At 40.5% G+C, this 23,501-nt stretch overlaps 1 protein-coding gene across 2 annotated transcripts; it reads right to left on the bottom strand.

The window, feature by feature from the left end:
* Window positions 1-1,020: 1,020 nt before the first annotated feature.
* CUNH6orf163 (chromosome unknown C6orf163 homolog) lies at window positions 1,021-22,793 on the bottom strand. Of its 2 annotated transcripts, XM_033234548.1 has the most exons (5): window positions 20,850-21,281; window positions 17,176-17,270; window positions 15,576-15,683; window positions 9,288-9,490; window positions 1,021-1,526 (listed from the first exon to the last, which is right to left on the bottom strand). In XM_033234548.1, exons 1-5 carry the CDS (start codon window positions 20,995-20,997, stop codon window positions 1,091-1,093), a joined length of 990 nt encoding a protein of 329 aa, XP_033090439.1. In that variant the 5' UTR covers window positions 20,998-21,281; the 3' UTR covers window positions 1,021-1,090. The 2 variants fall into 2 exon arrangements, with proteins under 2 accessions (XP_033090439.1, XP_033090440.1); XM_033234549.1 differs by lacking the exon at window positions 15,576-15,683 and having other exon boundaries at window positions 20,850-22,793.
* Window positions 22,794-23,501: the final 708 nt, after the last annotated feature.

The following is a 23,501-nucleotide window of genomic DNA, read 5'->3' as shown; positions in this document are numbered from 1 at the left end:
CCAAATTATCCTTTAAAAACCTTAGCCTCTGAGTTCTCAGAGAAGTGGATTTGAGAAATATCTCCCATCTTTTTTTCTTTTACAACTGGCAAATATAAGTGAGTCTGTAGCCATACCAGACCAATCTGACCCAACTTTTATGTAACAAAGTAGTACATTGTTTTCCAGTTGCCATGGATCCTCAGGTCATGTAACCTGAGCATGCCCAGATGGACCAAGTGTTCAAACACAGAGGGAACTAATTGCTCACACTCAGGAGTGGGAACTAAGTTAAAGAAGTGGACATTGCATGGCAGGATCCAGAATCCAACTGGAGTGAGCTTTGACATCACCCTATGGCAGGATCCAGTTAGATCATGCCTTCTGACATTCCCTCATTACAAGATCCAATCAGATCATGCCTTATTACCCTATGCTTATAAAACCTGACCCAGCCCCCAGCTCAGGGAGACACTGCTTTGGGGACTATCCCTGGTGTTCTCCTTACTCCTTATAAATAATAAAATCCCCTTGCTAAATCTTCCTTGGTTGTGGTCATTGGGTTGACACCCACCAAGTGACCGAAACTGCCTGTTGTGTGGGCAGTAAGTCCTTCCTGAATCACTTTATATGGGAGTCCCAGAATTTAAATTTTATCCTACTGTATGTGAGAGAAACTGCTTTTTTAAATTCACAATGCTACTGCATTCACCAAATGATAATCTCTCTACTGGAACTTAGCACACCTGCCCAAAACAGGAGAAACCTAAGAACACTTCCTTTACTTGTTTTCTATGGCAATAAATACTGAAATAATTAATTATATGTCTGATGTAGAAATGAATAAAGACAGATACAGAAGCGTGTTTAGGCTTCATCCAAGAAACCTTTCCCCTCTTAATCAGTTTGCTCCCTCTCACTGCTTTTTCTTCTCAGACTTGGCTCACTATAATCTGGAATGTACTTTTTAATATTTTGGTTTTCCATGAAAATTCTTACAGCCCAATAGTACCCTGCACAAGGCTGGGAAATCAATAAATGGTTTTTGTAATGAGTAAATTTATTTAGTCTAGAATGATGTCTTTTGTAGTGAAATTTCAGTTGAAGACTTCTAATCAAGAGTTGTTTTGTTCTCCTTAATAACAAGATTAGAAGGTGTTTTCTTTCTTTCTGGCAGAATAAAATCTGCATGTCCTGGTGAAAGCTTAGGAAAGGTATAATTGATGTATTTTTGAAATGCCATCCTGGTTTCCTGTAATTCCTCCTCTAGGAAATCTTTCCAATTTGTCATGATTCCCAGTTGTTTTGCTATAGACAGCAGCTCCCCCTGGGTGTTAGCCAGTGTATCCATCACATTGCCAAGAGTGGCCTGATGTGTTTTCTCTGCTTCTTGAAGCACTTCCTGTACCTCTTCTTGCTTCTGCCTCTGAGCTATGCCATAGAGGACGTTCATTTCATGTTCTTTTTCCCTCATCAGTCGGGCCACATTGGTCTTCTCATCCTTAGTAACTGTGATACCAGTATTCACGATTTCCTCCATGGCTTTGCTACAAAGGATAATATGGATTTATAAGTTAGATGGATTGGCCACTAAAAACAAAATAATTTCATCTTTAAACACAGATGACTGAGTAATTGTTGAGATGAGCCACCAGCCTGAGACAGGCTGATACAGATGAGCTTTTGGATTGCATTAGCTGTTAACAAACAAAATATGTTTTCAGAGCAGGGACGCTTCCTGTGTACTTACTTGCTGTGGGTTAGGGTGAGGCCACTAATCTAACATCTAATGGCAACTTTAGAAACCTGAGACCACCTTTTTCAGGAAAATATACATGCATTGTGCTTAAAAATGAGGAGATAGGGTCAGAGTTCCAAACTCTGTAGAGAAAGTATTTCTTTATATTAATCCAGCTGCTGACCGTTAGCCAGAGATGAAAAAACTTTATACTCACAGGATAGATTTAGCTTTAATCTTGATTTTTATCTGAGCAATACTCTATGACAGTCACCTCAAACTTTTTGGTCTCGGGAACTCTTTACACTCTCAAAATTATTGAGGAAACCAAAGAGCTTTTGTTTATACGAGTTATAGGTACTGACATTAACAGTTATATAAACTAAAAGGGAGACATTTAAAAAATATTAAAGGCCGGGCGCGGTGGCTCAAGCCTGTAATCCCAGCACTTTGGGAGGCCGAGACGGGCGGATCACGAGGTCAGGAGATCGAGACCATCCTGGCTAACACGGTGAAACCCCGTCTCTACTAAAAAAATACAAAAAACTAGCCGGGCGAGGTGGCGGGCGCCTGTAGTCCCAGCTACTCGGGAGGCTGAGGCGAGAGAATGGCGTAAACCCGGGAGGCGGAGCTTGCAGTGAGCTGAGATCCGGCCACTGCACTCCAGCCTGGGCGACAGAGCGAGACTCCGTCTCAAAAAAAAAAAAAAAAAAAAAAAAAAAAAAAAAAAAATATTAAAAATCTCTTATGAAAAACATTTTCCAAAACGATGAAATATTTCATGAGAAGAATGGTATAATTTAACTTTTTTTTTTGAGACAGTGTCTTGCTCTGTCACCCAGGCTAGAGCGCAATGGCCGCACCCTAGCTTACTGCAACCTCCAGTTCCTGGGTTCAAGTGATTCACACGACTCAGCCTCCAGAGTAGCTGGGATTACAGGTGTGCATCACTACACCCAGCTAATTTTTATATTTTTTAGTAGAGATGGGATATCACCATGTTGGCCAGGCTGGTCTCGAACTCCTGACCTCAAGTGATCCACCCGCCTCGGCCTCCCGAAGTGCTGGGATTACAGGTATGAGCCACTGCACCCAGCCTAATTTTAATTTTTTTTTTTTTTTTGCAAAACTCTTTAATCTCCAGCTTAGTAGGTAAAAGCTGAATTTTCATACTGTTTCAATTTATTGTGATATCACATATCACAAAACCCTGGAGAACACTATTTTATATTCATAAGAGACTAAGAGTGAAAAAGGCAAATAAAGTCTTAGTGTTATTAAGAAAATAGTTTTAATCTCATGGACTGCCTCCATAAAGAGTCTCAGGGACCTTGAAGGGTCTCTGGACCACACATTCAGAAGCACTGCTAAATGATTAATAGACTTCTGGCTATAATGTAGGGAATTATATATAATTTATAGCAGCCAACCATGTTGACCTCTTACCATGTCCAAGCAGGTTAATGAGCATTCTATGCATACATTAATTCAATGAATTCTCAAAACCAATTCTGTAGTGTGGTTCCATTACTATGCTCTTTTTATGAAGAAGACATTGAGCTCAGGGAGTTAAGTAATTTGTCTAAGTTTGCTTGATAAGTAAAAGAGGCAAAGTCTACAACACAACTCAGGCAGTCTGAGTCCAGGACAAAAGCTCTTAGCCACTGTGATACATTTCCAGTGGATTTCTGCAGTTAACACAGTTTGAGCAGAACCTCAAAGATTTGAGGTTTTAAGATCTCAAATGTATGATTGTTAATAAAAATCCTCCCCCTCTGCCTCCCAGTCTAATACAGCCTTTCCAAGATTTACCACTGGCCCAATCTCCTAAATCCCATCCTCCAAGATGCAATTCTCTCATCTTCTCTGAGTCTTTCCACTTGACTTTCAAACCTTACAGACTTCCCTTGTCTTGAAGTAAATCACATCTTTCCTTAGCCTCTGTAGCCACTAAACTATTTCTCTTCTTCCTTTTCCTACCAACTATTTCCAATATTAATAACAAGGGTAATGATTATTGAGTGCTTACTGTACTGCAGGAACTGTGGTAAGCATTTACTACATTTAAGGGCAGGAACTCCCCAGCTTGCTCAGTTGTGTGACATTGTCAGGAGGGCAGCACAATGAAAACAATGTTTAGACTTGTTATTCAGGTAACAGTGGGTGAACTGAATCTCAGTGGGGTGAGCTAGAGAGACCAATTGTATCATTTCATAATATTCTTGAGGTGCAATGATGAGGGTCTGAACTAATGACAAAAGAGAGGGTTGGGAAGAGGGAGAGAAAGGGTTAAGCCTAGGAAATATTGAAAAGTCATAGCTGCCAGAATCTGTGACTGCAAAGACATAGGGGATGTGGGAAAAAGAGGAATCAAAACCAACTTGCTAATTTTCAACCTGGGTCACAGGGGAATGGAGGTTCCATTAATAGAAGTGATGCTGTGTATAGAGTGGGCAGTGTGCATCGACACACATTCTTAGGATTTAGTCTGATGTCTGATAACATCCTCAGGCTGTCAATGAGATTGTCAGGGTGATGACCAGGGACCAATCTCCAAGGAGGAAGCTGTGCTCCCTGTGTCCTCTGACACAAGCAGGTGTGAGTTTCCTGCCAGGTGGGGCTGACTCTCCTCTCACTCAAATGGGAGGTTTCATTTATGGGCTAACTGGAAGGCTCTACCAGAATTGAGTGCACGTAAAACTGATCCAATAACGTATATCTCGGATGACTCCAGCTCCCAACCTCAATGACAATCCCTTTCAGACTCCCTGATATCAAAATATCTTACTGCTATACAGAATCTGGTACTTAAAAAATCTTTCCAGCTTTTCTTTCTTCTTCTTTTTTTTTTTTTTTGGTTTTAAACAGGGTCCCACCCTGTTGCCCAGGCTGGAGTGCAGTGGCACCATCTTGACTCACTGCAAACTCTGCCTCCTGGGCTCAAGCAATCCTCCCACCTCAGCCTCCGGAGTAGCTGAGACTACAGGCATGTGCCACCATGCCCAGCTAATTTTTGTATTTTTTGTAGAGACAGGGTTTTGCCATGTTGGCCAGGCTGGACTCAAGTGATCCTCCTACCTCAGCCTCCCAAAGTGCTGGGATTACAAGCACGAGCCGCCGCGCCCAGACCCAACTTTTCCCAGCCTGCCTTAGTGCTTGAATATTTGATCCTTTGGTTTAAGGCCTGAGCAATTCTGAATTTCATTCTGATGAGTTCCCTGAAGTTGTGGAATTAAAGCCAGGAGTGGTGTGGGGTGCAGTGCATTGAGGGTGTGACCTGGAATGCCCATTTATCTTTGTATCTCCCCTGCCTGGCGTGGTGCCCGTTGTGGATACAACAGGCAATCAGTAAATGTATGAATAAATAAGTGGGTAATACAGATGAAGTTCTCTCTAATACATGTTGTGCTGAATAACACTAAATTTTAAAGCAGATATGTTGGAACATTACAAAAGCTTAAAAGAATTCATGAGGCTGGGCGCGGTGGCTCACGCCTGTAATCCCAGCACTTTGGGAGGCAGAAGCAAGTGGATCACCTGAAGTCAGGAGTTCAAGACCAGCTTGGCCAAAATGGAGAAGCCCCATCTCTACTAAAAATACAAAAATTAGCTGGGCATGGTGGTGAGTATCTGTAATCCCAGCTACTTGGGAGGTTGAGGCAGGAAAATTGCTTGAACCTGGAAGGCGGAGGTTGCAGAGAGCAGAGATCGCATCACTGCACTTCAGCCTAGGCAACAAAGCAAGACTCTCAAAAAAAAAAAAAAAAAAATTCATGCTTAAAAAGGATTCTTAACATAAGCGAAATATTTGCCATAGGAAAATAGCCAATTCTTGGGATATGTGTAAAATGTTTTTCAATGTACATAAATTAGTCTACCTGTATTTTTTTTTTTTTTAACTGAAAGAGGGCCTAGAAAGCTTATCATATGAGAAAGAACTGTGAACTAGGTATTAGTACATTTTGGTTTTTCCTTCCCTTCTTCAAATTAAATCTTGGACATATTCTCTCTCCTCAAACATTTGAAGGATCACCATGCACAGAGGAGGAGCAGGGCCAGAAGTCAAGGGTAAAGGTGAGGCCCAGAGTTTCTGAATCCACATAAGGAAGAACATGACAAGTAGAGGTGTTCAGCATGTGGACCAACCACCTCAACCAGCAACATCAAGGAGGCTCACCAGTGACTGGCTGGCATGTAGCAGAAGGAATGGCATGTCCAGCTCCATAACCCCCAATGCCCATTCCGATGTGAAGTGAATGTCTGTGCTTTCTGTAAGCAGTGAAGTTCTTCTGCCATCTCTATCTTTATGAGGCTGCACACTTGTGATTTTGAAATACACACCGTATTTCAGGTTGGCACTGGCCAGAAAAGTAACTATTTTCAAAATAGTTGTAGTGTGTGTCCAAATTTATAGGATTCAGTCTGATATTTTATAAAACAGACTCTTGGAGAATGAAAACAAGTTACTAAATAAAAACATAATCTGATATATAATAACTCAATCTTAACTGATAGGGAAAAAATAAACCATGGAAAATCCATACTAGCCATTGATCCTTTGCCTGGTTAGTCTGTAAACAAGCTATTAATGTACTTTTCATTAGAACTATAGGACTGTTAGCACTATTTCAATCAGGTACAAGCATTGTGCTTACCAGTAACCTATATTCTGATTTTCTACCTGGGACATGGGGAACTCCTGGCTCTCTGCTCTGGCAGGAAGCTGCAGGCATTTCAGAAGTTAGGTAGGTGAGGGACATCTCCAGATGCTAGCATTCAGCAGTGCATTTCTATCCCCGGGTTATTAACACTCTTGAACCTCCCCTTGGCGCTGCCTCATTATACATCACACTTTCTCCTTCCATGTCTTTGCTCATTCTGTTCTCATTCTTTTGCCTGTCTGACAAGTGGGACCTCCTACCTTCTCTCTAAGGCCCAACCCATGACAAACTTCCTCTAAAAAACCTACCTCACTACATACCCCACCCATACTGCTTGATTTTTCCAGGACTTTGAACTCTTCCAGCACCTATGTGCTATTTGTACCAGTCCATCCAGCCTTGCTTGTTGGGGGCAGCCATACTCTAGTGATTTTACATAATGTTGACAAAGGGCCCTTAATTTGTGCCACAACCACAGAAGGTACTTGATGAGCTCTGGTGAAGTGAACAAACCCTCTAGAAAACTCACATAGCTTCTCTATCTCTAGAGCAGGTAGCAAAATGGAAGGTCATAAGCTTTGGCATCATAAAGGCCAGGGTTCAAATCAGGCCCTGACACCTCTTTCCTCTGCGATCTTTGGCAGTTTGCTTAGTTTCCCTTTAAGGCCTTAACCCTCCAGGGTCTTTGCCTGAAGATATGTAGGATGATACAATCTCCTAGGAAGGGATATGCAGATGCAAGAAGGAGTATACAAAAGGCCTTGCATGTGCTGGGTGTTGAATAAGGGAAGCTGTCAGTAGGAATTACAGCCATGACCACAAAAAGTCCTGAGTGGTTACTTCATTCATGCCTTGCCTTGGGCTAGAAAACAATTAGAACCATTACAAACACAGACTTTTTTTTTTCTTTTTTTTGAGAGGAAGTCTCACTCTGTCGCCCAGGCTGGAGTGCAGTGGTGAGATCTCGGCTCACTGCAAGCTCTGCCTCCCAGGTTCACGCCATTCTCCTGCCTCAGTCTCCCGAGTAGCTGGGACTACAGGTGCCCGCCACCACACCCAACTAATTTTTTGTATTTTTAGTAGAGACAGGGTTTCACCGTGTTATCCAGGATGGTCTAGATCTCCTGACCTCGTGATCCGCCTGCCTTGGACTCCCAAAGTGCTGGGATTACAGGCCTGAGCCACCGCCCCCGGCCTTTTTTTTTTTTTAACTTTAAGAGATAGAGTCCAGTGTCTCCTGGCAACCTGTTTAGAATCTAATCACCTCAATCCACAAAAAAGTTTTCTGTATAGTTAACAAATTTCTCATGATATATAAGTGTTCTGAATCCTTAAGTCTTGATGAAAGTTTATAAGATCTGGTGTGCTGAAGAGTGGCTTTGACTAACTGGAAGAAATTTAAACCGTTTGTTCAATAAATATTTCGAGAATGCCTACCATGTGTCAGACTTTCTTCCAGGCACTTGGGAAACATCAATAAACAAAATGGGCATTCTAGCTGGATAGATTTTAACACTACACATGGCAGTTCCTTAATCCTAGTCTACGGTTTCAATAAAAGGCAGACATTGAAAACCTTCCATCAAACCTCACAGAGGAAAGGGCTGGAGGGGGTGCAAAAACAATCTTGCAAGAGAGGGAGGAGACTGCAAGTGTGTGTGAGGAGGGGACCCAGAGGCTCCCATAGGTGCCTGCAGAGCTCCTGCAGATGCCCAGCAGGAGAGAAAGGAAAAGAGGATCCACCTTCCAGTGCATTGAGCCACGACTCATTCCCTAACCCCCTCCTGGTATCCCCTCTCATCTTCGTCTTCTACCTCCACAATGACCTGTAGTCTATGCAGGAAGAGAGGTACCAGTTAAACTGTCACAGCTGCAGCTCTCATTCTCATTTATCTGTACCTCCTCCAGGATCTTACCTGTGTCCCTATTCTAAAGAGTTCTAATGAAAAAGATTTTACCCATTAATTATATAGAAATGGATTTGTTTGTTAACTCAAGCAGCAAAGCAAAAGGGACCAGTCACAAAGGCCAAATAGGGAGGTCTCAGTCTCAGCTCTGCTGCTACAAATCAGTGATCGTGGGCAGGTAAATGACCTGGTACAAAAAAATCTGGAAATTACGTTTTTTCTCTTGCCCCTGACAATCCCTGAACTCCTACCTGCTGTCCTGTTCCAGCAAATAATCATTACATACATAGAAATAGTTACCTTGGTTTTCTTAAAATACATATATGTGTGATCTGATCTGTGATTATGCATATACATATGGCTGTAAACACATCAAAAGGGCATGGAAGGATATAGACTCTATTGTTTAAAATAACTGTCTCTGGGAGGCAGGGAGGGTGCAGGGGAAGAAATGCATCAGGACTTGCAATTTTGCTCTATATATTTCCATAATGTCAATTTCTTTTGCAACATATATTACTTGTATAATAAGAAAAAGACCAAAAAGTAACACAAACACAATAGTGTATGATCTTGGCTAGAGAATGTGAAGATTGATTTTAATGATGTGTTTATGGAAAACTATTTCTTGATTCCTGTCCTTGGTTTCTTAAAACTGGTGATACAGAATGAAAAATACCATATTTAGAGAGTAGCTACCTTTCAAGCAGGGACAAGAAGAAGATATGACTGAGGAAGAACACATGAGAGCTTTAGAAAACAGCAATTTTCAATCACTTAAGCTGAGTGGTAGGTTTTTGAGTATTTACGTTATTATTTTTCTTTAAGCCACACACATACTCTACAATATAAATTGCTCCCTATGTTTGGTATTTTCCATAATAAAAAAGTAAAAACACAAAAACTGGGCAATATCTACCTATGTACTGTAATCTTATCTGTTTCTCCAGGTTGATTTTGATAAAGGAAGATACTAATTTGCAATTGAGTTCTCTGGAATACCTTTTCTGGGCCTGGATTGCTTCCTGGGCGATGAGTCTTTCTTCAGCCCTGGCTTTCTCCACAGCTTCCACCTTCTCTCTGTGGCATTCCATCATAATCCTTTGGATTCTGTGGACCATGCGCTGTTCTGCAGCCAAGTGCTCTCTCTTCATTTCATCATCCATGTTTTGATACATCTCTGTCTTAGTTTTAGCTGTCACTTCCTGAAGCAATGGCAAAACTAGGGTTAGCTATTACAGATTTGATGTCTAAAACCACACATTGAGAGGCTCTTTAAACCATAGTTTTATCTATCTGCTGGCAAGGGTACCTGTTAACACTGATGATTTAAAGTAAGAGTGTGTATGATATGGAAAACTTTTATTTATATGATGTTAGGTAGAACCAAAAATGTACAAACAATGTAATATAAATATCTACGTAGATAATGTTGAAAGGGAATATGGAAAAAAGAAAATAGTTGGGTTAGAGGGGTAGGATTAAAGTTCTTTTTTCTTGATTTCAAATATTCTAGTATCATAGTATCATTATGCATAATTACATAATGCAGTTCTGCTTTAGTAAGCCAGTCCTGGAAAATGGCAGAAATAATTATTATGCCTCCTGAGTGTCTCCTGGGTGGGAGAGAACCTGAGGTTCAGGCAGAAAACTATTGCATGATATTATAGTCACAGGAATCTGCCCACCTGTCCCCACCATTGTTTCAGTATTCCAGCTTATTAGTGTTGAGGGGCCCTTTCTCCGTCGCAGAAGGGATAGGAATAAGTGCTCCATTGTTCCAGGAAGGAGGACCTGAGGAGGGCCTTCAACCAAATAAGTAGAGGAAGCACTAGTCAAACCAAGACCTGTGGAAAACAGACCCACAAATTGCGCTCAAGGAAAACCCTGTCACCATTTTGGAAATGCCTACTAATACCACAGTGTGCCTGGCACTCTGAGGCCCAGATGCTACATACACAAGAAGGTGGGGATCTTGGTCCTCAGGGGATTCACTGTCTAGTGGAGGAGGCCAACAACCTAATTGTGCAATACATGTTACAGAAATATAACAATACGTAGAAATGTAACATTATAAAGAGGAGGAGCAAATCATTCTGTCCAGGTATTTTAAAACTTCCATTTAAAGGTAATTTTTTTTTTTTTTTTTTTTGAGACAGGTTCTCATTCTGTTGCCCAGGCTGGGGTGCAATGGCACAATCACGGCTCATTTCAGCCTCGACCTCCCAGGCTCAGGCAATCCTCCCACCTCAGCCTCCCATGCAGTTGAGACTATAGACACTTGCAACCATGCCTGGCTAATGTTTCTATTTTTTGTAGAAATAGGGTTTCACCATGTTGCCCAGGCTTGTTTTGAATTTCTGGGTTCAAGTGATCTGCCCATCTTGACTTCCCAAACTGCTGGAATTACAGGCATGAGCCACTGTGCCCGGCCCAAAGGTAAATGTTTATCTCTATTTGGGAAGACATCAAAAGAACATAGAGAAATTAAGTTATTTCACATAGCACATCAATGGAAGAACTAGGAATAGAAGCCAGGGTTGCTGATTGCCAGTTTCTCATTTAATTCCTGGCTGTGATGCTGGAGCCTTTCAAGAGATTCATCAATTGTACAGTCTTATAAGATATAGTACAGTAGGTTTTCTTTCATTTTCAATAGCTGCAGAATCCCTTCTTTAAATGAAATCTTACCCAGAATAGAAAGGAATAAAACCAGTAAGAGTTCTCCTGGCTGAAGTTTGCTCAACTCCCTTTAGCACCATTTCTATGGGAGCCTCTGAGAGAGCCAGCTGTTTACAGTGTCCAGAGAGAATCCTCAGCTGAAGCTGAGAGAAAGTCAAGAGAACTCTAAACTATAAGGGAAACTGAAATTGCTTCAGCTTCTCAGAAGATTATTTCAGCAATTAAAATATTTGTTAAGACAGACCTTTCAGCTTTTTCAAGAGAAAAAGTTTTCAGCTTCTCACTTTGGTTACTTCAAGGGTGAAAAGTTAAAAAATGAAACAGACACCAGAAATCAACTTTAAGAATCTCTCCAAAGTGGCCTCAGTTGACGTATTTAGAAAATCATTTTAGGAAAACATTGGCCATTTAGAAATGCTAGCTGGGTTTCCTACAGAAGGCTTCGTCTTCTGCTAGCAGAAGGCTTTGTCTCTTAAATTACTAAAAATTTTTTTGACAAAATATTTTGAATGGAAATGTTTCTAAATGTCTTTAACACCATAAAAAGAACATTATGAAACAATCTAAAACTTTCTTGATGATCCAGGTTTGGTAGACAAAGATGAATGATTGTACTGGGCCAAAAACTTCATGTGGCATTTAATAATTGTTGAAGTTCATAGAGCCACTTGTTATCTGTCATAAATGACCCCAGATTGCTTTGCTTTTTGAAATTTCATCTTTGCTTCTTGTAGGTATCAAATCAAATTTTTCTTTTCTTCAAAGAACAAGAAAATTACTTGCCATCAGGCTGAGGATGCTGCTGTAGCTGCTATCAGTGAGCCCCTTTTTGTTATTTTTACTTTCCAGTATTTAATCTATTTCCAATTTGAAAAATCAAGCAACCCTGCTGGGTGTGGTGGCTCATGCCTATAATCCCAGCACTTTGGGAGGTTGAGGAGGGCAGATCATTTGAGGCCAGGAGTTCAAGACCAGTCTGGCTGCCAGGCCAACACGGCAAAACCCTGTCTCTATTAAAAATACAAACTTAGCTGGGTGTGGAGGTGCACACTTGTAATCCCAGCTACTCAGGAGGCTGAGGCAGGAGAATCACTTGAACTCAGGAGGCAGAGGTTGCAGTGAGCCGAGAGCACACCACTGCACTCCTGCCTGGACTATAGAGAGACTCCATTTCAAAAGAAAAGAAAACAAAAGAAAAATCAAGCATCTGTCTGTTGGGTTTAGGTTGTCAAATAAGCATAATGACATCTGAGTGGGGGTGAAGAGGTTCTGCTATGTGTAATAAGCCTGAGTTATTCTCTTGTAGTCAGAGGCCTTTATTTAATTCCTTAGGGAGATATTTTAACTTACTTCTGGGTTTTCAAGTATATTCTCAGTAATTCAGACTGCTGGGTGATGGTTGAGCTTAAGACAGATGAAGTACTACCATAATATATTCCTATATGAATCATTAATTTTTTTCAGAATGAAATGTATTTAATAGAACTCTTGCAAACATCTGTTGAAGAAGTAAAAAAGTCAGTGTCAATAGGGTGGTGTAAGACTGTTGTATGCCTGAATTTTTTGGGCACAAAGTGATTGCATTTTTGTTTTTTTTTTTTTAATTCCTAATTACTAACTAGGAATTCAGATAACTGAACTCAGTTCCTCTTTTACGTAATGATTTAATAAAACCAAAATTCATTTACTGTCTCACATAGCATGTGGAATACATATTTAAAGCTTCAAAAATAATTAAGTAACCTGCTGTTTGTCGGTGTTCTTATTCAATGTAAGGAGGCCTTACATTGCTTTTACTTTTAATGAAATGCTTTTACTGAAATGCATCTTGAGTGAGTCATCCCACATTTTGAGATATTGTAAGAAACAGATTCATGGACTCCATTGTGTTAACTGTACAGATGTTTGACAGGCATTTTTACACAATGTCCCCCTCAGGAGATACTGCTCCGAGGTTTCATAGCTAGGAATATCTGAGCCTCTCAGGTGCCTAATTTGTCTGTACCTTATGGGCATGGTGAGTCAAAACATTTCCCTCTTTGCATTGGCTGCCAGAAAGCTCGAGGCCCAATCAGTGATAATTGCACAGGACATCATGGCATGTATACATTTTTAAGTTTTAAATTTACCTATGACTTTATTATATTTTCTACTCTAGTTTTTCATTTATTTGTCCTTTAGCTTTCATCTTCTCATTTACTTTTTGATATTATTGTCTTTCAATAATATAAACACCTTTTCAAAAGATTACCTATCCATCAAATAAGATCTAGAAATTTTATCTTAACAGCATGCATTTGAAACACACCAAACTCCTTTTTTTTCACACTTTAAAAACTTTATTTATATAAAAAACTCATTTGTTTTTAAAAGCCTTAACAAGACAGAAAGAAAAGAGAAAAGGTATGAAGCAGAACACAGGCCCCTTAGTAGTGTTCGGTGAGAAGATGGGATTTTTGGTTCTCTGGAATTGAATGTTTAGTGTTTTTATAAACAAAAGAGAAAAAAAAGTTAAAGGTCCTCAGAAGCCCATGGCTGTTCTATTACCCACATCCCACTGAGAAAAAAGAGCACCAGGAAAAGAGCAGAAGAGGACAAAAGAACTCAAGGCTGGAGCCAGGTCTGGATGGGGCAATTTCCCCTGTGCAGGAAACACACCAAACTCTTTGGAGCAATACCTGGTGGTCTCGACATATCAGAATTTAATATTTTGCTCTAGAGGAACTTGGTTTTCTGCTATATATTGGTAATCTCAAACTTTAATATGTGTGAGAATCACTTGGGCTGCTGATGGAGTCAGTAGGTCAGAATGAGGCCCAGGAATCTGTACATCAGGCCCCCAAGTGAATAGATTCTGATGCAGGTGGTTCACAGACAAGCCCTGAGAAGCAGTACTGATGTCTGTGTCTTAGTATCCTACAGATATAACAGGTTGAAATAACCCCACACACTACTCTAGACTAATCATTCCTTCATAAATAAAAAACATCTGAAATAGTGGTATAAATGTAAATTCTCAACCCCTGGACAATTATTTCAGGAAGATCAATCCCCCTTTAACTATTTACCTTTAAGTTTTCTTAGGGCTTCTTTCTACTGAAGCACGAAGTGCATCAACTCCACTCAAAGGCTATGTGGGGTACAATAACATTATTTAAAGAAAGACTTGCATGTGAACCTTGAAACGGGCATCACATCTTCCTTATGTCTTTACAACCTAATGCCAGGAAGGACATTCAAAATGTGTATCAACCAGCACAGTAGGGCTCACCTATCTGAATGGCTTCTGGCTGCAGCATTATAGCAGGGAACTAGAGCCCCTTGCCAAGCCATGAGTTATCCTTTTAAATTGCTGGACTGGGAGAGGTCCAGGAGTCTGCTGGGGAGGCAACCGGGGTGACCAAGGTGATAGAGGGCTTAGCGGGTGACTAGTTATCAACTGATAGAGAAGTATTTTAATACTTTAATTGCCAGTATGGCCATACTTGTACATAGCAACTGAAGAGCAGGCCTGCTTAAGACATGCTATAAATGCTCTTCACATTTTAACTGAAATGAGGAATGGGCAGTGGGCCACGACAGCCAACCCCTCAGGCACCATACCAACCCTGGCTGAGGTAGGCCACTGGAGCGAAGCATTCAGGAGCCCTGGGGAGGAGCTCCCCTTCCTGCCAGCAAGTCCTCTCTGGGTAAAGACAGTTGATTTTTCTCACCTGGTACACATCTAGTATATGGTAGGTGCTCGTTGTTGCAACAATGAATAAATTGGCCTGCAGTCCCTGAACTGCTCATTAGTGTTCTTAAGTTAGGCCAAACCTGGGGCTGGACCTCTACCACTTTCCTCCAGCTTCTGCCCATGTATTGTCATACCTGTACCTTATCCTGTCCTGTCCCTCCCTTGACCAAAATGTGAAAAGAGATCTGTAACCTTTTCCTTTGAGCAGATTTTGTAATCGAGGTACTGAACTAACAATGAATACTAGGGTCTCCACCTGAAAGTTTGTAAGTTACCTAGAGTCATGTACTTGAACAGGCTACAGGTTAGTATCCTTCATCTGTGACATGTGGCCCTGCACTAAATTCTTGAGGGACAGCTCAGATGTCCCTCTTGGCAGTACAGTAAGTGCAAACTTTAGAAAAAAAGGAATAAATCAGAGAAGGAGAACAGCCTGCTTCACTTGTTCAACTATTTGAGCACCTACAAAGTCAGGGAATTACGCTGGGCACCAGGGCTAGTCCAGTGATGAGACAGACACCCCTGCTGAAAGCTGCAGTCATGTGGGGGAGTCAGACATTCAACAACTAACCACACAATCATTTATTTAATTACAGTGAAGACTGCTATGAAAAAGATCAGGGTGTCATGGCAAGGCAAGGCTGGTCAGGCAAAGCTTCCCTTGGGAAGTAAGCTATGGGTTCTTCCTCACCCATTCATCACTGCTCTAGAGAGCTCAGCATCTCTTCTGAGAACCTCCCAGGGATCCCAGCTAATGGCCATGAAACACCAACCTAGATTTTCTTATTATTTTTTTCTCATTCCCTTGCCAACTTTTTTTTTCTTTTTACTAATATAATTACTTTTAAAAGACAACAAGCCACTATAAAAACCTGTAAATCTTTTTGATGTTCCTCTTTCAAAATCTGAATTTCAATTTTGTGTCTGTCATTTGCTTCTTCAAGTGCTTTCTCCACTGCTTGTTTTTGACGTTCATTAGCCTTTGAAAGAAAGAGTCCATTTATCTATTAATGTAGCAGAATAAGCACAGGGCAACTTGGCTTATTCGGGATGTTAGTAAATCAGGTTTTCAAATTTACTGAAAATTAGCAACCACCACGGAGTCCCTAATTTCTTGCCCCATTCCCATCTCAAACCTCCCATATCACACTGTCTGCCTTAGCCAGAGATGCTCTAACGCATCCCAATCCAGGGCTAGCCTTGCTGCTTCTGGAATCGCTAAAGGCAAGGCAGCTTTACTACACGTAGGCTGCTGGGTTGCCTTTTCTCTTTGGCACTTTATTTCTTGCTTGATTAACTCTCAAAGTAACACATGTGCATTGTGGAAAATCTGGAAAACACAGTGGAGTGAAAAGATGTACAAAGCTAGAAGGAGCTGAGTAAAGAGGCAGAGTACCATCCAGGTCCCCCGCATTAGGTCCTCAGAAAGAACTTCAACTTTTATTTGAAAAGAATACACAGAACACTAGACCAACTTACATTCAAATTGTAACTATTTACAAAAGCATCACCTTGTATAATTGATGAATAATTGATGGTTCACAATCAGTTTGAATTTTACCACTAATAAAAATAGATAACTACAAAGATTTTGATATAAATCAAAATCTGGGGTATACAGAACTGGAATATTAATACAGAACTGGAGTATTATGTATGTTCAAAACATTTTCATAACAAGCTTTTGCTGGCATTAATACTGAACAATGCTAATACTATTTGCTATAATGTCTATTTTATAAAGAAACTGAGAAACATTGCTCTAAGCACAGTGGCTTGTTCTGCTCTCAAGGAGCTGTAATTCTCTTTAGGAAGTTATTGATGTCATTCTATGATTGGAAGAAGTGGGGCTACAGGATTGAGGCTTTGCTTCAGTTTGATGCCTTGGATCCCACTGTCAGCCCTGACATTTTAAATTGCCCTTATAGCGCTCAGCAGTCGTATAGACAAGGTATTAAGGATTTTAGAGAGAGGGGAGGAAAAGGGGAGTAGGCCATAAAGAAGCATTTGAAGAAACAGGAGTGTTACATGCTCCACAAATGGATAGTCTATATATTAAATGTTAGGCCATAAGAAACAACGATCAACAAGGAGTCTTCTTAGTTACTTTTTTTTCTTTTTAGTTTTGGTTTCAATCAAATGAAAATAAAGGGAGCAAGAGTCCTCCATACAGAGAGGGCAGCTGAGAAGTAAGGAAGCTCCTGATGATGCCAGCTTCTTACTAAGCACCTACTGTGTGCAAGGCATATTATTTCATTGAACCCTCCCAACTATCCCACAGAATGGGTACTATTATTACTCTTTTACAATGAAGAAACCAAGACTACAGAGGTTGTAGAACTTGCCCAAGGTCCCACAGCTAGCCAGGATTCAGTCAGTTCTGACTACTACACTATACAATTGTTTCAGACAAATCCAAAATGTGAAAAAATTGTAAAGATGGACTTTGGGTTGACGTGTAACTTCTTTTACCTGAGCCCATACTTCAGCTTCTGCTTTTGCAATGCGTTCTCTGAGTATATCTTCTTGAAACTTCTCTTCTTTTTTCAGGATATTTGCCCCCATATCTGTGTATTTGAAGAACAATGGTCACAAACCTCCACCGGTCGCTTCCTGGCTTTCCTTTCCACCATTATGTAGCTATTTATGAGGGCTACTTAGGAGATACATCCTTTTAGGAGATGTCAGTATATATATTTCAAAGATACCCATTGAAAGAGTAAGTTTTTCTCTAATTAGGAGGGAATTCACAGCACTGTCAGGCCTGGATAGAGTTGGTCATTCCCCTCATCACAACCAGTCCACAACTAGCAGACAACTGGGGAGGTGAAATAAATGCCCTGAAGAAAGGGACACATTTTGTACACTCAAAGTAGAATGATGAGTGAATATTCAAGAGGTCTTAGCACCTTATACAGCTCTCTCTCTCTCCCTGTTCCTATTTGGGTGCTAGTGCTAGCATCGGGAGAGGCGAAGTGGAATGCCTTCAACGCATTACATGCCTTTCTTTAGTTTGTGGTTCTTTGTGGGTTTAACTGCTTCAGTATGGAGTGAGCTAAGGGGTAGAAGTTTGCTATTTTTCTGCCAATGATCTAATTTGATTTCCAAATAATAACGTTCCCATAATAATATCCTCTCTACCCAGACAAGGTAATGAAAGTCTAGAGGAGGTTAGAGGACCACGCAATATCTGATAGCCAGGTCTTTCTCCACTGATATTTTTTTCTTTTTCTTTTTCTTTCTTTTTGTTTTTGAGAGGGAGTCTTGCTTTGTAGCCCAGGCTGCAGTGCAGTGTCGCCATCGCAGCTCACTGCAACCTCCGCCTCCCGATTCAAGTGATTCTCTTGCCTCAGCCTCCTGAGTAGCTGGGATTACAGGCGTCCACCACCATGCCTGACTAATTTTTGTATTTTTAGTAGAAACGGGCTTTCACCATGTTGGTCAGGCTGGTCTCAAACTCCTAACCTCAAGTGATCTGCCCACCTCGGCCTCCCAAAGTGCTAGGATTACAGGCGTGAGCCACCGTGCCTGGCCTTCCTCTGGGATTTCTATGCTGAAGGTAATAGATTCTTAGAGCTATCTTGATCCACATTCCTCCTTTCCCAGCCGCTGGAGTAAGTCTAGCTGCAGCAGTAAACCATTAAGCCAACTCACTAAAAGGGTAAGCATGGACAGACTGAAAGCCTTGATGCCAGATTTCCCTTGGGTTTCTCTGTTAAAAGAGTCAAGAAATTCCATTTTATGCAGTCTATTCTGAGTTATGTTTCTGTCACTAGCAATTAAAAGTATATGTTTGATGGCAGACAGTCTCCTACTAGTTCATCAGTGAATCTTAAAAACACAGGGCAGCATATATTGCAGTAGAGATGGACACATACTGCAAAAGCCCAACATTGTGTAGAAATAATTAGAAAAGATTTTCTAGGACAAAATGTGACTAAGCATGGACCATCAGTGTATTGAACTTCGTAAAAATGTGATACAGGTGTAGGCTACCGCTATCCTCTTTTATGTTTAAAACCCACTGGTTTTATTAGTTGTTCTCAACCCTGATTGTACAACAGGATTCCTGCAAAGCTTTTAGTGCACGTACTGTAAAAGGAAAAAACTATTAATAAACAACTTGGATGAATCTCAAGGGCATTATGCTGAGCAAAGAAAGCCAATCTCAACGGGTTATATAATGTATGATTCTTTAGATAGCATACTCAGTGATAAAATTACAGTGATAGAGAACAGATTAGTGGTTGTCAGAGGTTCAAGTTTGGGGAGAAGAGAATGACAGCTAACGGGTAACACGAGGGAGTTCCTTTGTGGTGATGGAACAGCTCCATGTTGTGATTGTGGTGACGGTTACACTAACATACACAAGTGACAAATTTCATAAAACTATATGCCTGGGGGAAAAAAGTATACATAAGGTCTGTACCTGAGTTAATAGTATTGTTTCAATGCCAATGTTCCGGCTTTGACAAAGTGCCAGGATTACATAAGATATCAATGGAAGCTGGAAGAAGGGTACAAGGGAACTCTGATGTATTTTGCAACTTGTGAGTCTTAAACTATCTTGAAATAAAAAAGGTTATTTAAACGTGAAGGAAAAAATACACATGCTTAGTCCTGACTGTAGAGGTCCTAATTTAGTGGCTCTGTGTTAGATTAGTATTAAATCCAGTGGGTCTGTGTTTGGATATCTGTATTAATGTATTTTTCAAAGTTCTATATAGTGCACTGCCAGGATTGAGAACTATTGTCCTATGAAATACTCACTAGCTCTTCTATGGACATTTCAACATGCTTTTGAACTTACTTATAAAGGACAGAGAATTTCAACTTTTTTTCTTTTTAACTTAAAACAGTTCAGCGACAAATAAAGGTCACTGAATAGAAAAGATTAATTTTTAACAATAGATTTAACTTATCCACTTAAGGTTTGGGTTAGATATTCCATAAGGCACAAGGAAATCAATCATTAAGGTATATCTAAGAATGGAGATACACTGTCCTGGGTATGAAAAGTCACTTTAGAGATTATAATGAATCATTCATACTAATATTTACTAAATGCTAAAAAACAATTTTGGTATTGATGTTTTTAGAGGATGATTCCAATTTGATCTCCCCCTACATTTTCGTTTTTTTTCCAAACACCTCTCCAGCTTCTTATATTTTCAAATATCAGAAGTGAAATGAAATCACCTTAGTTTACCATTTTAAAGGAAGAGGATCAGAGGAGTATTTTGAGAGTCCTTAGGAAAATACTTACAAGGCTCAAGGTCAGACTGAAAACTCTTATGAGAATAAAAGAGAGACGGAAACCTATAGCACAATTTGATTTGCTTATGTATTATACATATGTATATACAGTAAAAGTTCTCATGTTATCTATATGTATCTACTTTTATGCCACCAGCTCCTATTTAAAGGTTATAGTTTCTTTTACCCGTTTATTAGGGTACTTTAAATTTTTTTTTTTTTGAGGCAGAGTCTCGCTCTGTCACCCAGGCTGGAGTACAGTGGTGCGATCTCAGCTCACTGCAACCTCCACCTCCTGGGTTCAAGCTATTCTCTCACCTCAGCCTCCCGAGTAGCTGGGATTACAGGCACATGCCACCATGCCTGCCTAAATTCTTTTAGTAGAGACGGGGTTTTGCCATGTTGGCCAGGCTGGTCTTGAACTCTTGGCCTCAAGCGATATGCCCACTTTGGCCACCCAAAGTGCTGGGATTACAGGTGTGAGCCACCGTGCCCATCCAATTAGGGTATTATTTAGAGATAATATTTCCTCTCCTACACATACTGAAAGGTGCCCAAGTATGGCCAAGGGCAAAATGAACTCACATTTACTATTATGTGCTAGGATTTATAACAGATACGAATACTTCATTAAAGTCTCATAACAACCTGTAAGATAGGTATTAGTATCTTTATTTCCACATAAGGAAACAGATTGAGAGGCTAAATACCCTGCCCAATACACACAACTATAAGTGGAGAAGCTGTATCCCAACCCATATTCTTCTCAAACATCCCTGTACAGACAAGCAACTCTGAAGAGAAAAAAGCTGATAAAAGTCTATGTAACAGAAAGAATGACACATAACGCTATGAAGTGTTAGAACAAGGAAAACAATAAAGTCACTTACCTAGTATGTCTTTGTGAGTGTAAAAGCGTGTCTTCAGTGGCTTGTATTCATGGATCCGTTTGAAGGTTTTTCCAAAAGGGGCTGGTGGGATTATTTTATTACAAACAGCACAGCAAACAAAGTTGTTGTAATCTGAATTTCTGATCATAGTTAAATTTCAGATGTCTTCTCCTATTTACAGTTAAAATAATCTTAGAATCAGAAAAAGTCGTTTCAAGAAAAACTGAAAGTTTAAGAAAGCTGGAAGAGGTTCAGGGTTTTAGGATGCTAGAGGCTGGTAAGGATTAAACGGTTCACATGATTAGGTAGTGGTTATGTGTCTAACATTAAAGAATGGTACTAAAAGCCCCTGCCATAGAAGGTATGGGCACCAGATTTGGGAAGATTTAAGCAGCTGCTCCTTCCCAAACTCTAGCATTAAATTGTTAACTTACTTAGCAACTGTTGCTAGGTAAGACAAGCTTTGCTCATAAAAGCAACTTCAAATAATGACAAAAGGGAGCGTGATACAGCCATTCATTTTCCTGATACTCTCTATATTAGTTTCCTATTGCTGCTGTCTTACTCTGTTTTCTGTTGCTTATGATAGAATACCTGAAACCGGATAGCTTATAAAGAAAAGGAAATTATTTCTTACAGTTTACGGAGGCTGAGAAGTCCAAGGTGGAGGAGCTGCATCAGGTAAGAATCTTCTTGATGGTGGGAACTCGCTGAAGAGTCCTGAGGTGGTACAGGGTATGACATGGCCAGGGGCTGAGCTCACATGCTAGCTCAGGCCTCTCTTCCTCTTCTTATAAAGCCACCAGTTCTCCTCCCATGATAATCCATTAATCCTTTAACCCATGAATGAATTCACTCACCTCTTAAAGGCCCCACTTCTCAATACTACCACATTGGGGATTAAAGTTCAACATGAGTTTTGTAGGGGACAAATATTCAAACCATAGCACCACTGTGACAAACTAACACGAACTTCATAACTTAAATGTAACACAAATTTATCCTCTTGCATTTCTGGAGATGAGAAGTCTAAAATAAGTCTTAGGGGCTAAGATCAAGTTGTTAGACGGGCTGGTTCCTTCTGCAGGCTTCAGAGGAGAATCTGTTTCCTTGCCTTTTCCAGCTTCTAAAGACCATCCATATTCCTTGGGGTCATGGCCTCACATCACATAGCCTTTCCCCCCAGTGCTTCCATAGTGACATTGTCTCTTCCTCCGATCTTCCACCCTGCTTTAAGGACTGTGGTGATTAAACCAGCCTCATCTAGATAATCCAGGATAATCTCCCCATCTCAAAATCCTGAACTTACCCGTATCTGTAAAGTCCCTTTTGCCATATAAAGTAACATATTTACAGGTTCCAGAGATTAGGATCTGGACATTTTTGCAGGAAAGGAAAGCATTAGTCAGCCTACCACACTTTGTTTTAAATTGGTTTTTAAATAATTAATTTCTTTTAAGGCCAGCAATGGAGGTAACTTAATTTCTTTAAGGTTTTTAATAAACGTGATGTTTTGGTGCCATGGTAATAAAACGGGGAAATATCATGGTATCTTGAAGAAGAAATTACTTTCATTCAGTCAGCATTCAAAATTACTAAGCCTGGTTTTAACAATCACGTGGTTAACTGATTTGTTCCTCTAATTTTAGATAAACAGCCATAGAAATTCTGCCTATCACAAAAATCTGTGCAACTGATTACACCAAGTAACTGAATTTTTAAAAATTGCCTGACAATGTCATATGCTGCAGCTACTTGGCAGGACTATTTCATAATAAGTGAATGCCATCAGTGAAATTAATTTCAACAATAGGACTCCCATAGGGCCCTGAGCTAAGTGTAGCACAAGTTACTCTATAATTTCTGTTGACACATACAGCCTGATAACTGGCTGAGGACCTTAAGTAACTATCAAACTGTGCCAGATCTGACTTCAAGAAAAGGGTTGGCCGGGCGCGGTGGCTCAAGCCTGTAATCCCAGCACTTTGGGAGGCCGAGACGGGCGGATCACGAGGTCAGGAGATCGAGACCATCCTGGCTAACACGGTGAAACCCTGTCTCTACTAAAAATACAAAAACTAGCCGGGCGAGGTGGCGGGCGCCTGTAGTCCCGGCTACTCGGGAGGCTGAGGCAGGAGAATGGCGTAAACCCGGAAGGCGGAGTTTGCAGTGAGCTGAGATCTGGCCACTGCACTCCAGTCCGGGCGACAGAGCGAGACTCCGCCTCAAAAAAAAAAAAAAAGAAAAAAGAAAAGGGTTACCTGGGACTTGGAGAGGAATTAAAAACAAAGAGATGAATTAGTACTAAGAATGGGGATTACTGCATCCACACAGTTAATTATCTGGATTGGGAACTGAGGCTACTTGTGCCAATGACTTTCCTATCTGTTACTAGAAATTCTTGCCCAGATGAGAGGATAACTAACTGGCCTTGATTTGCCTGGGACTGTCCCTGTTTTAAACTGAAAGTCCTGAAGAACTTCCTTAGTGTCTGGCAAAGTGGAAGAGTTGGGCCCCTATGGAAGATAAGGCTGTAAAACCAATAAATAATTTCAGTGTTTGCCTTAGGAAATCCTTGAAAACCAATTTATCAACTGGACAGCTTGCTGAACTAGGCAAACAGCTCTTCCATCAGAAGATTAGATTACTCCC

The sequence above is a fragment of the Trachypithecus francoisi genome, unplaced genomic scaffold (genome assembly GCF_009764315.1).
Source record: "Trachypithecus francoisi isolate TF-2019V2 unplaced genomic scaffold, Tfra_2.0 Lachesis_group15, whole genome shotgun sequence".
In the NCBI taxonomy this organism is placed as follows: domain Eukaryota; kingdom Metazoa; phylum Chordata; class Mammalia; order Primates; family Cercopithecidae; genus Trachypithecus; species Trachypithecus francoisi.
Note: the sequence above shows the minus strand (reverse complement) of the source record. Positions and strands in the feature narration are given on the sequence as shown.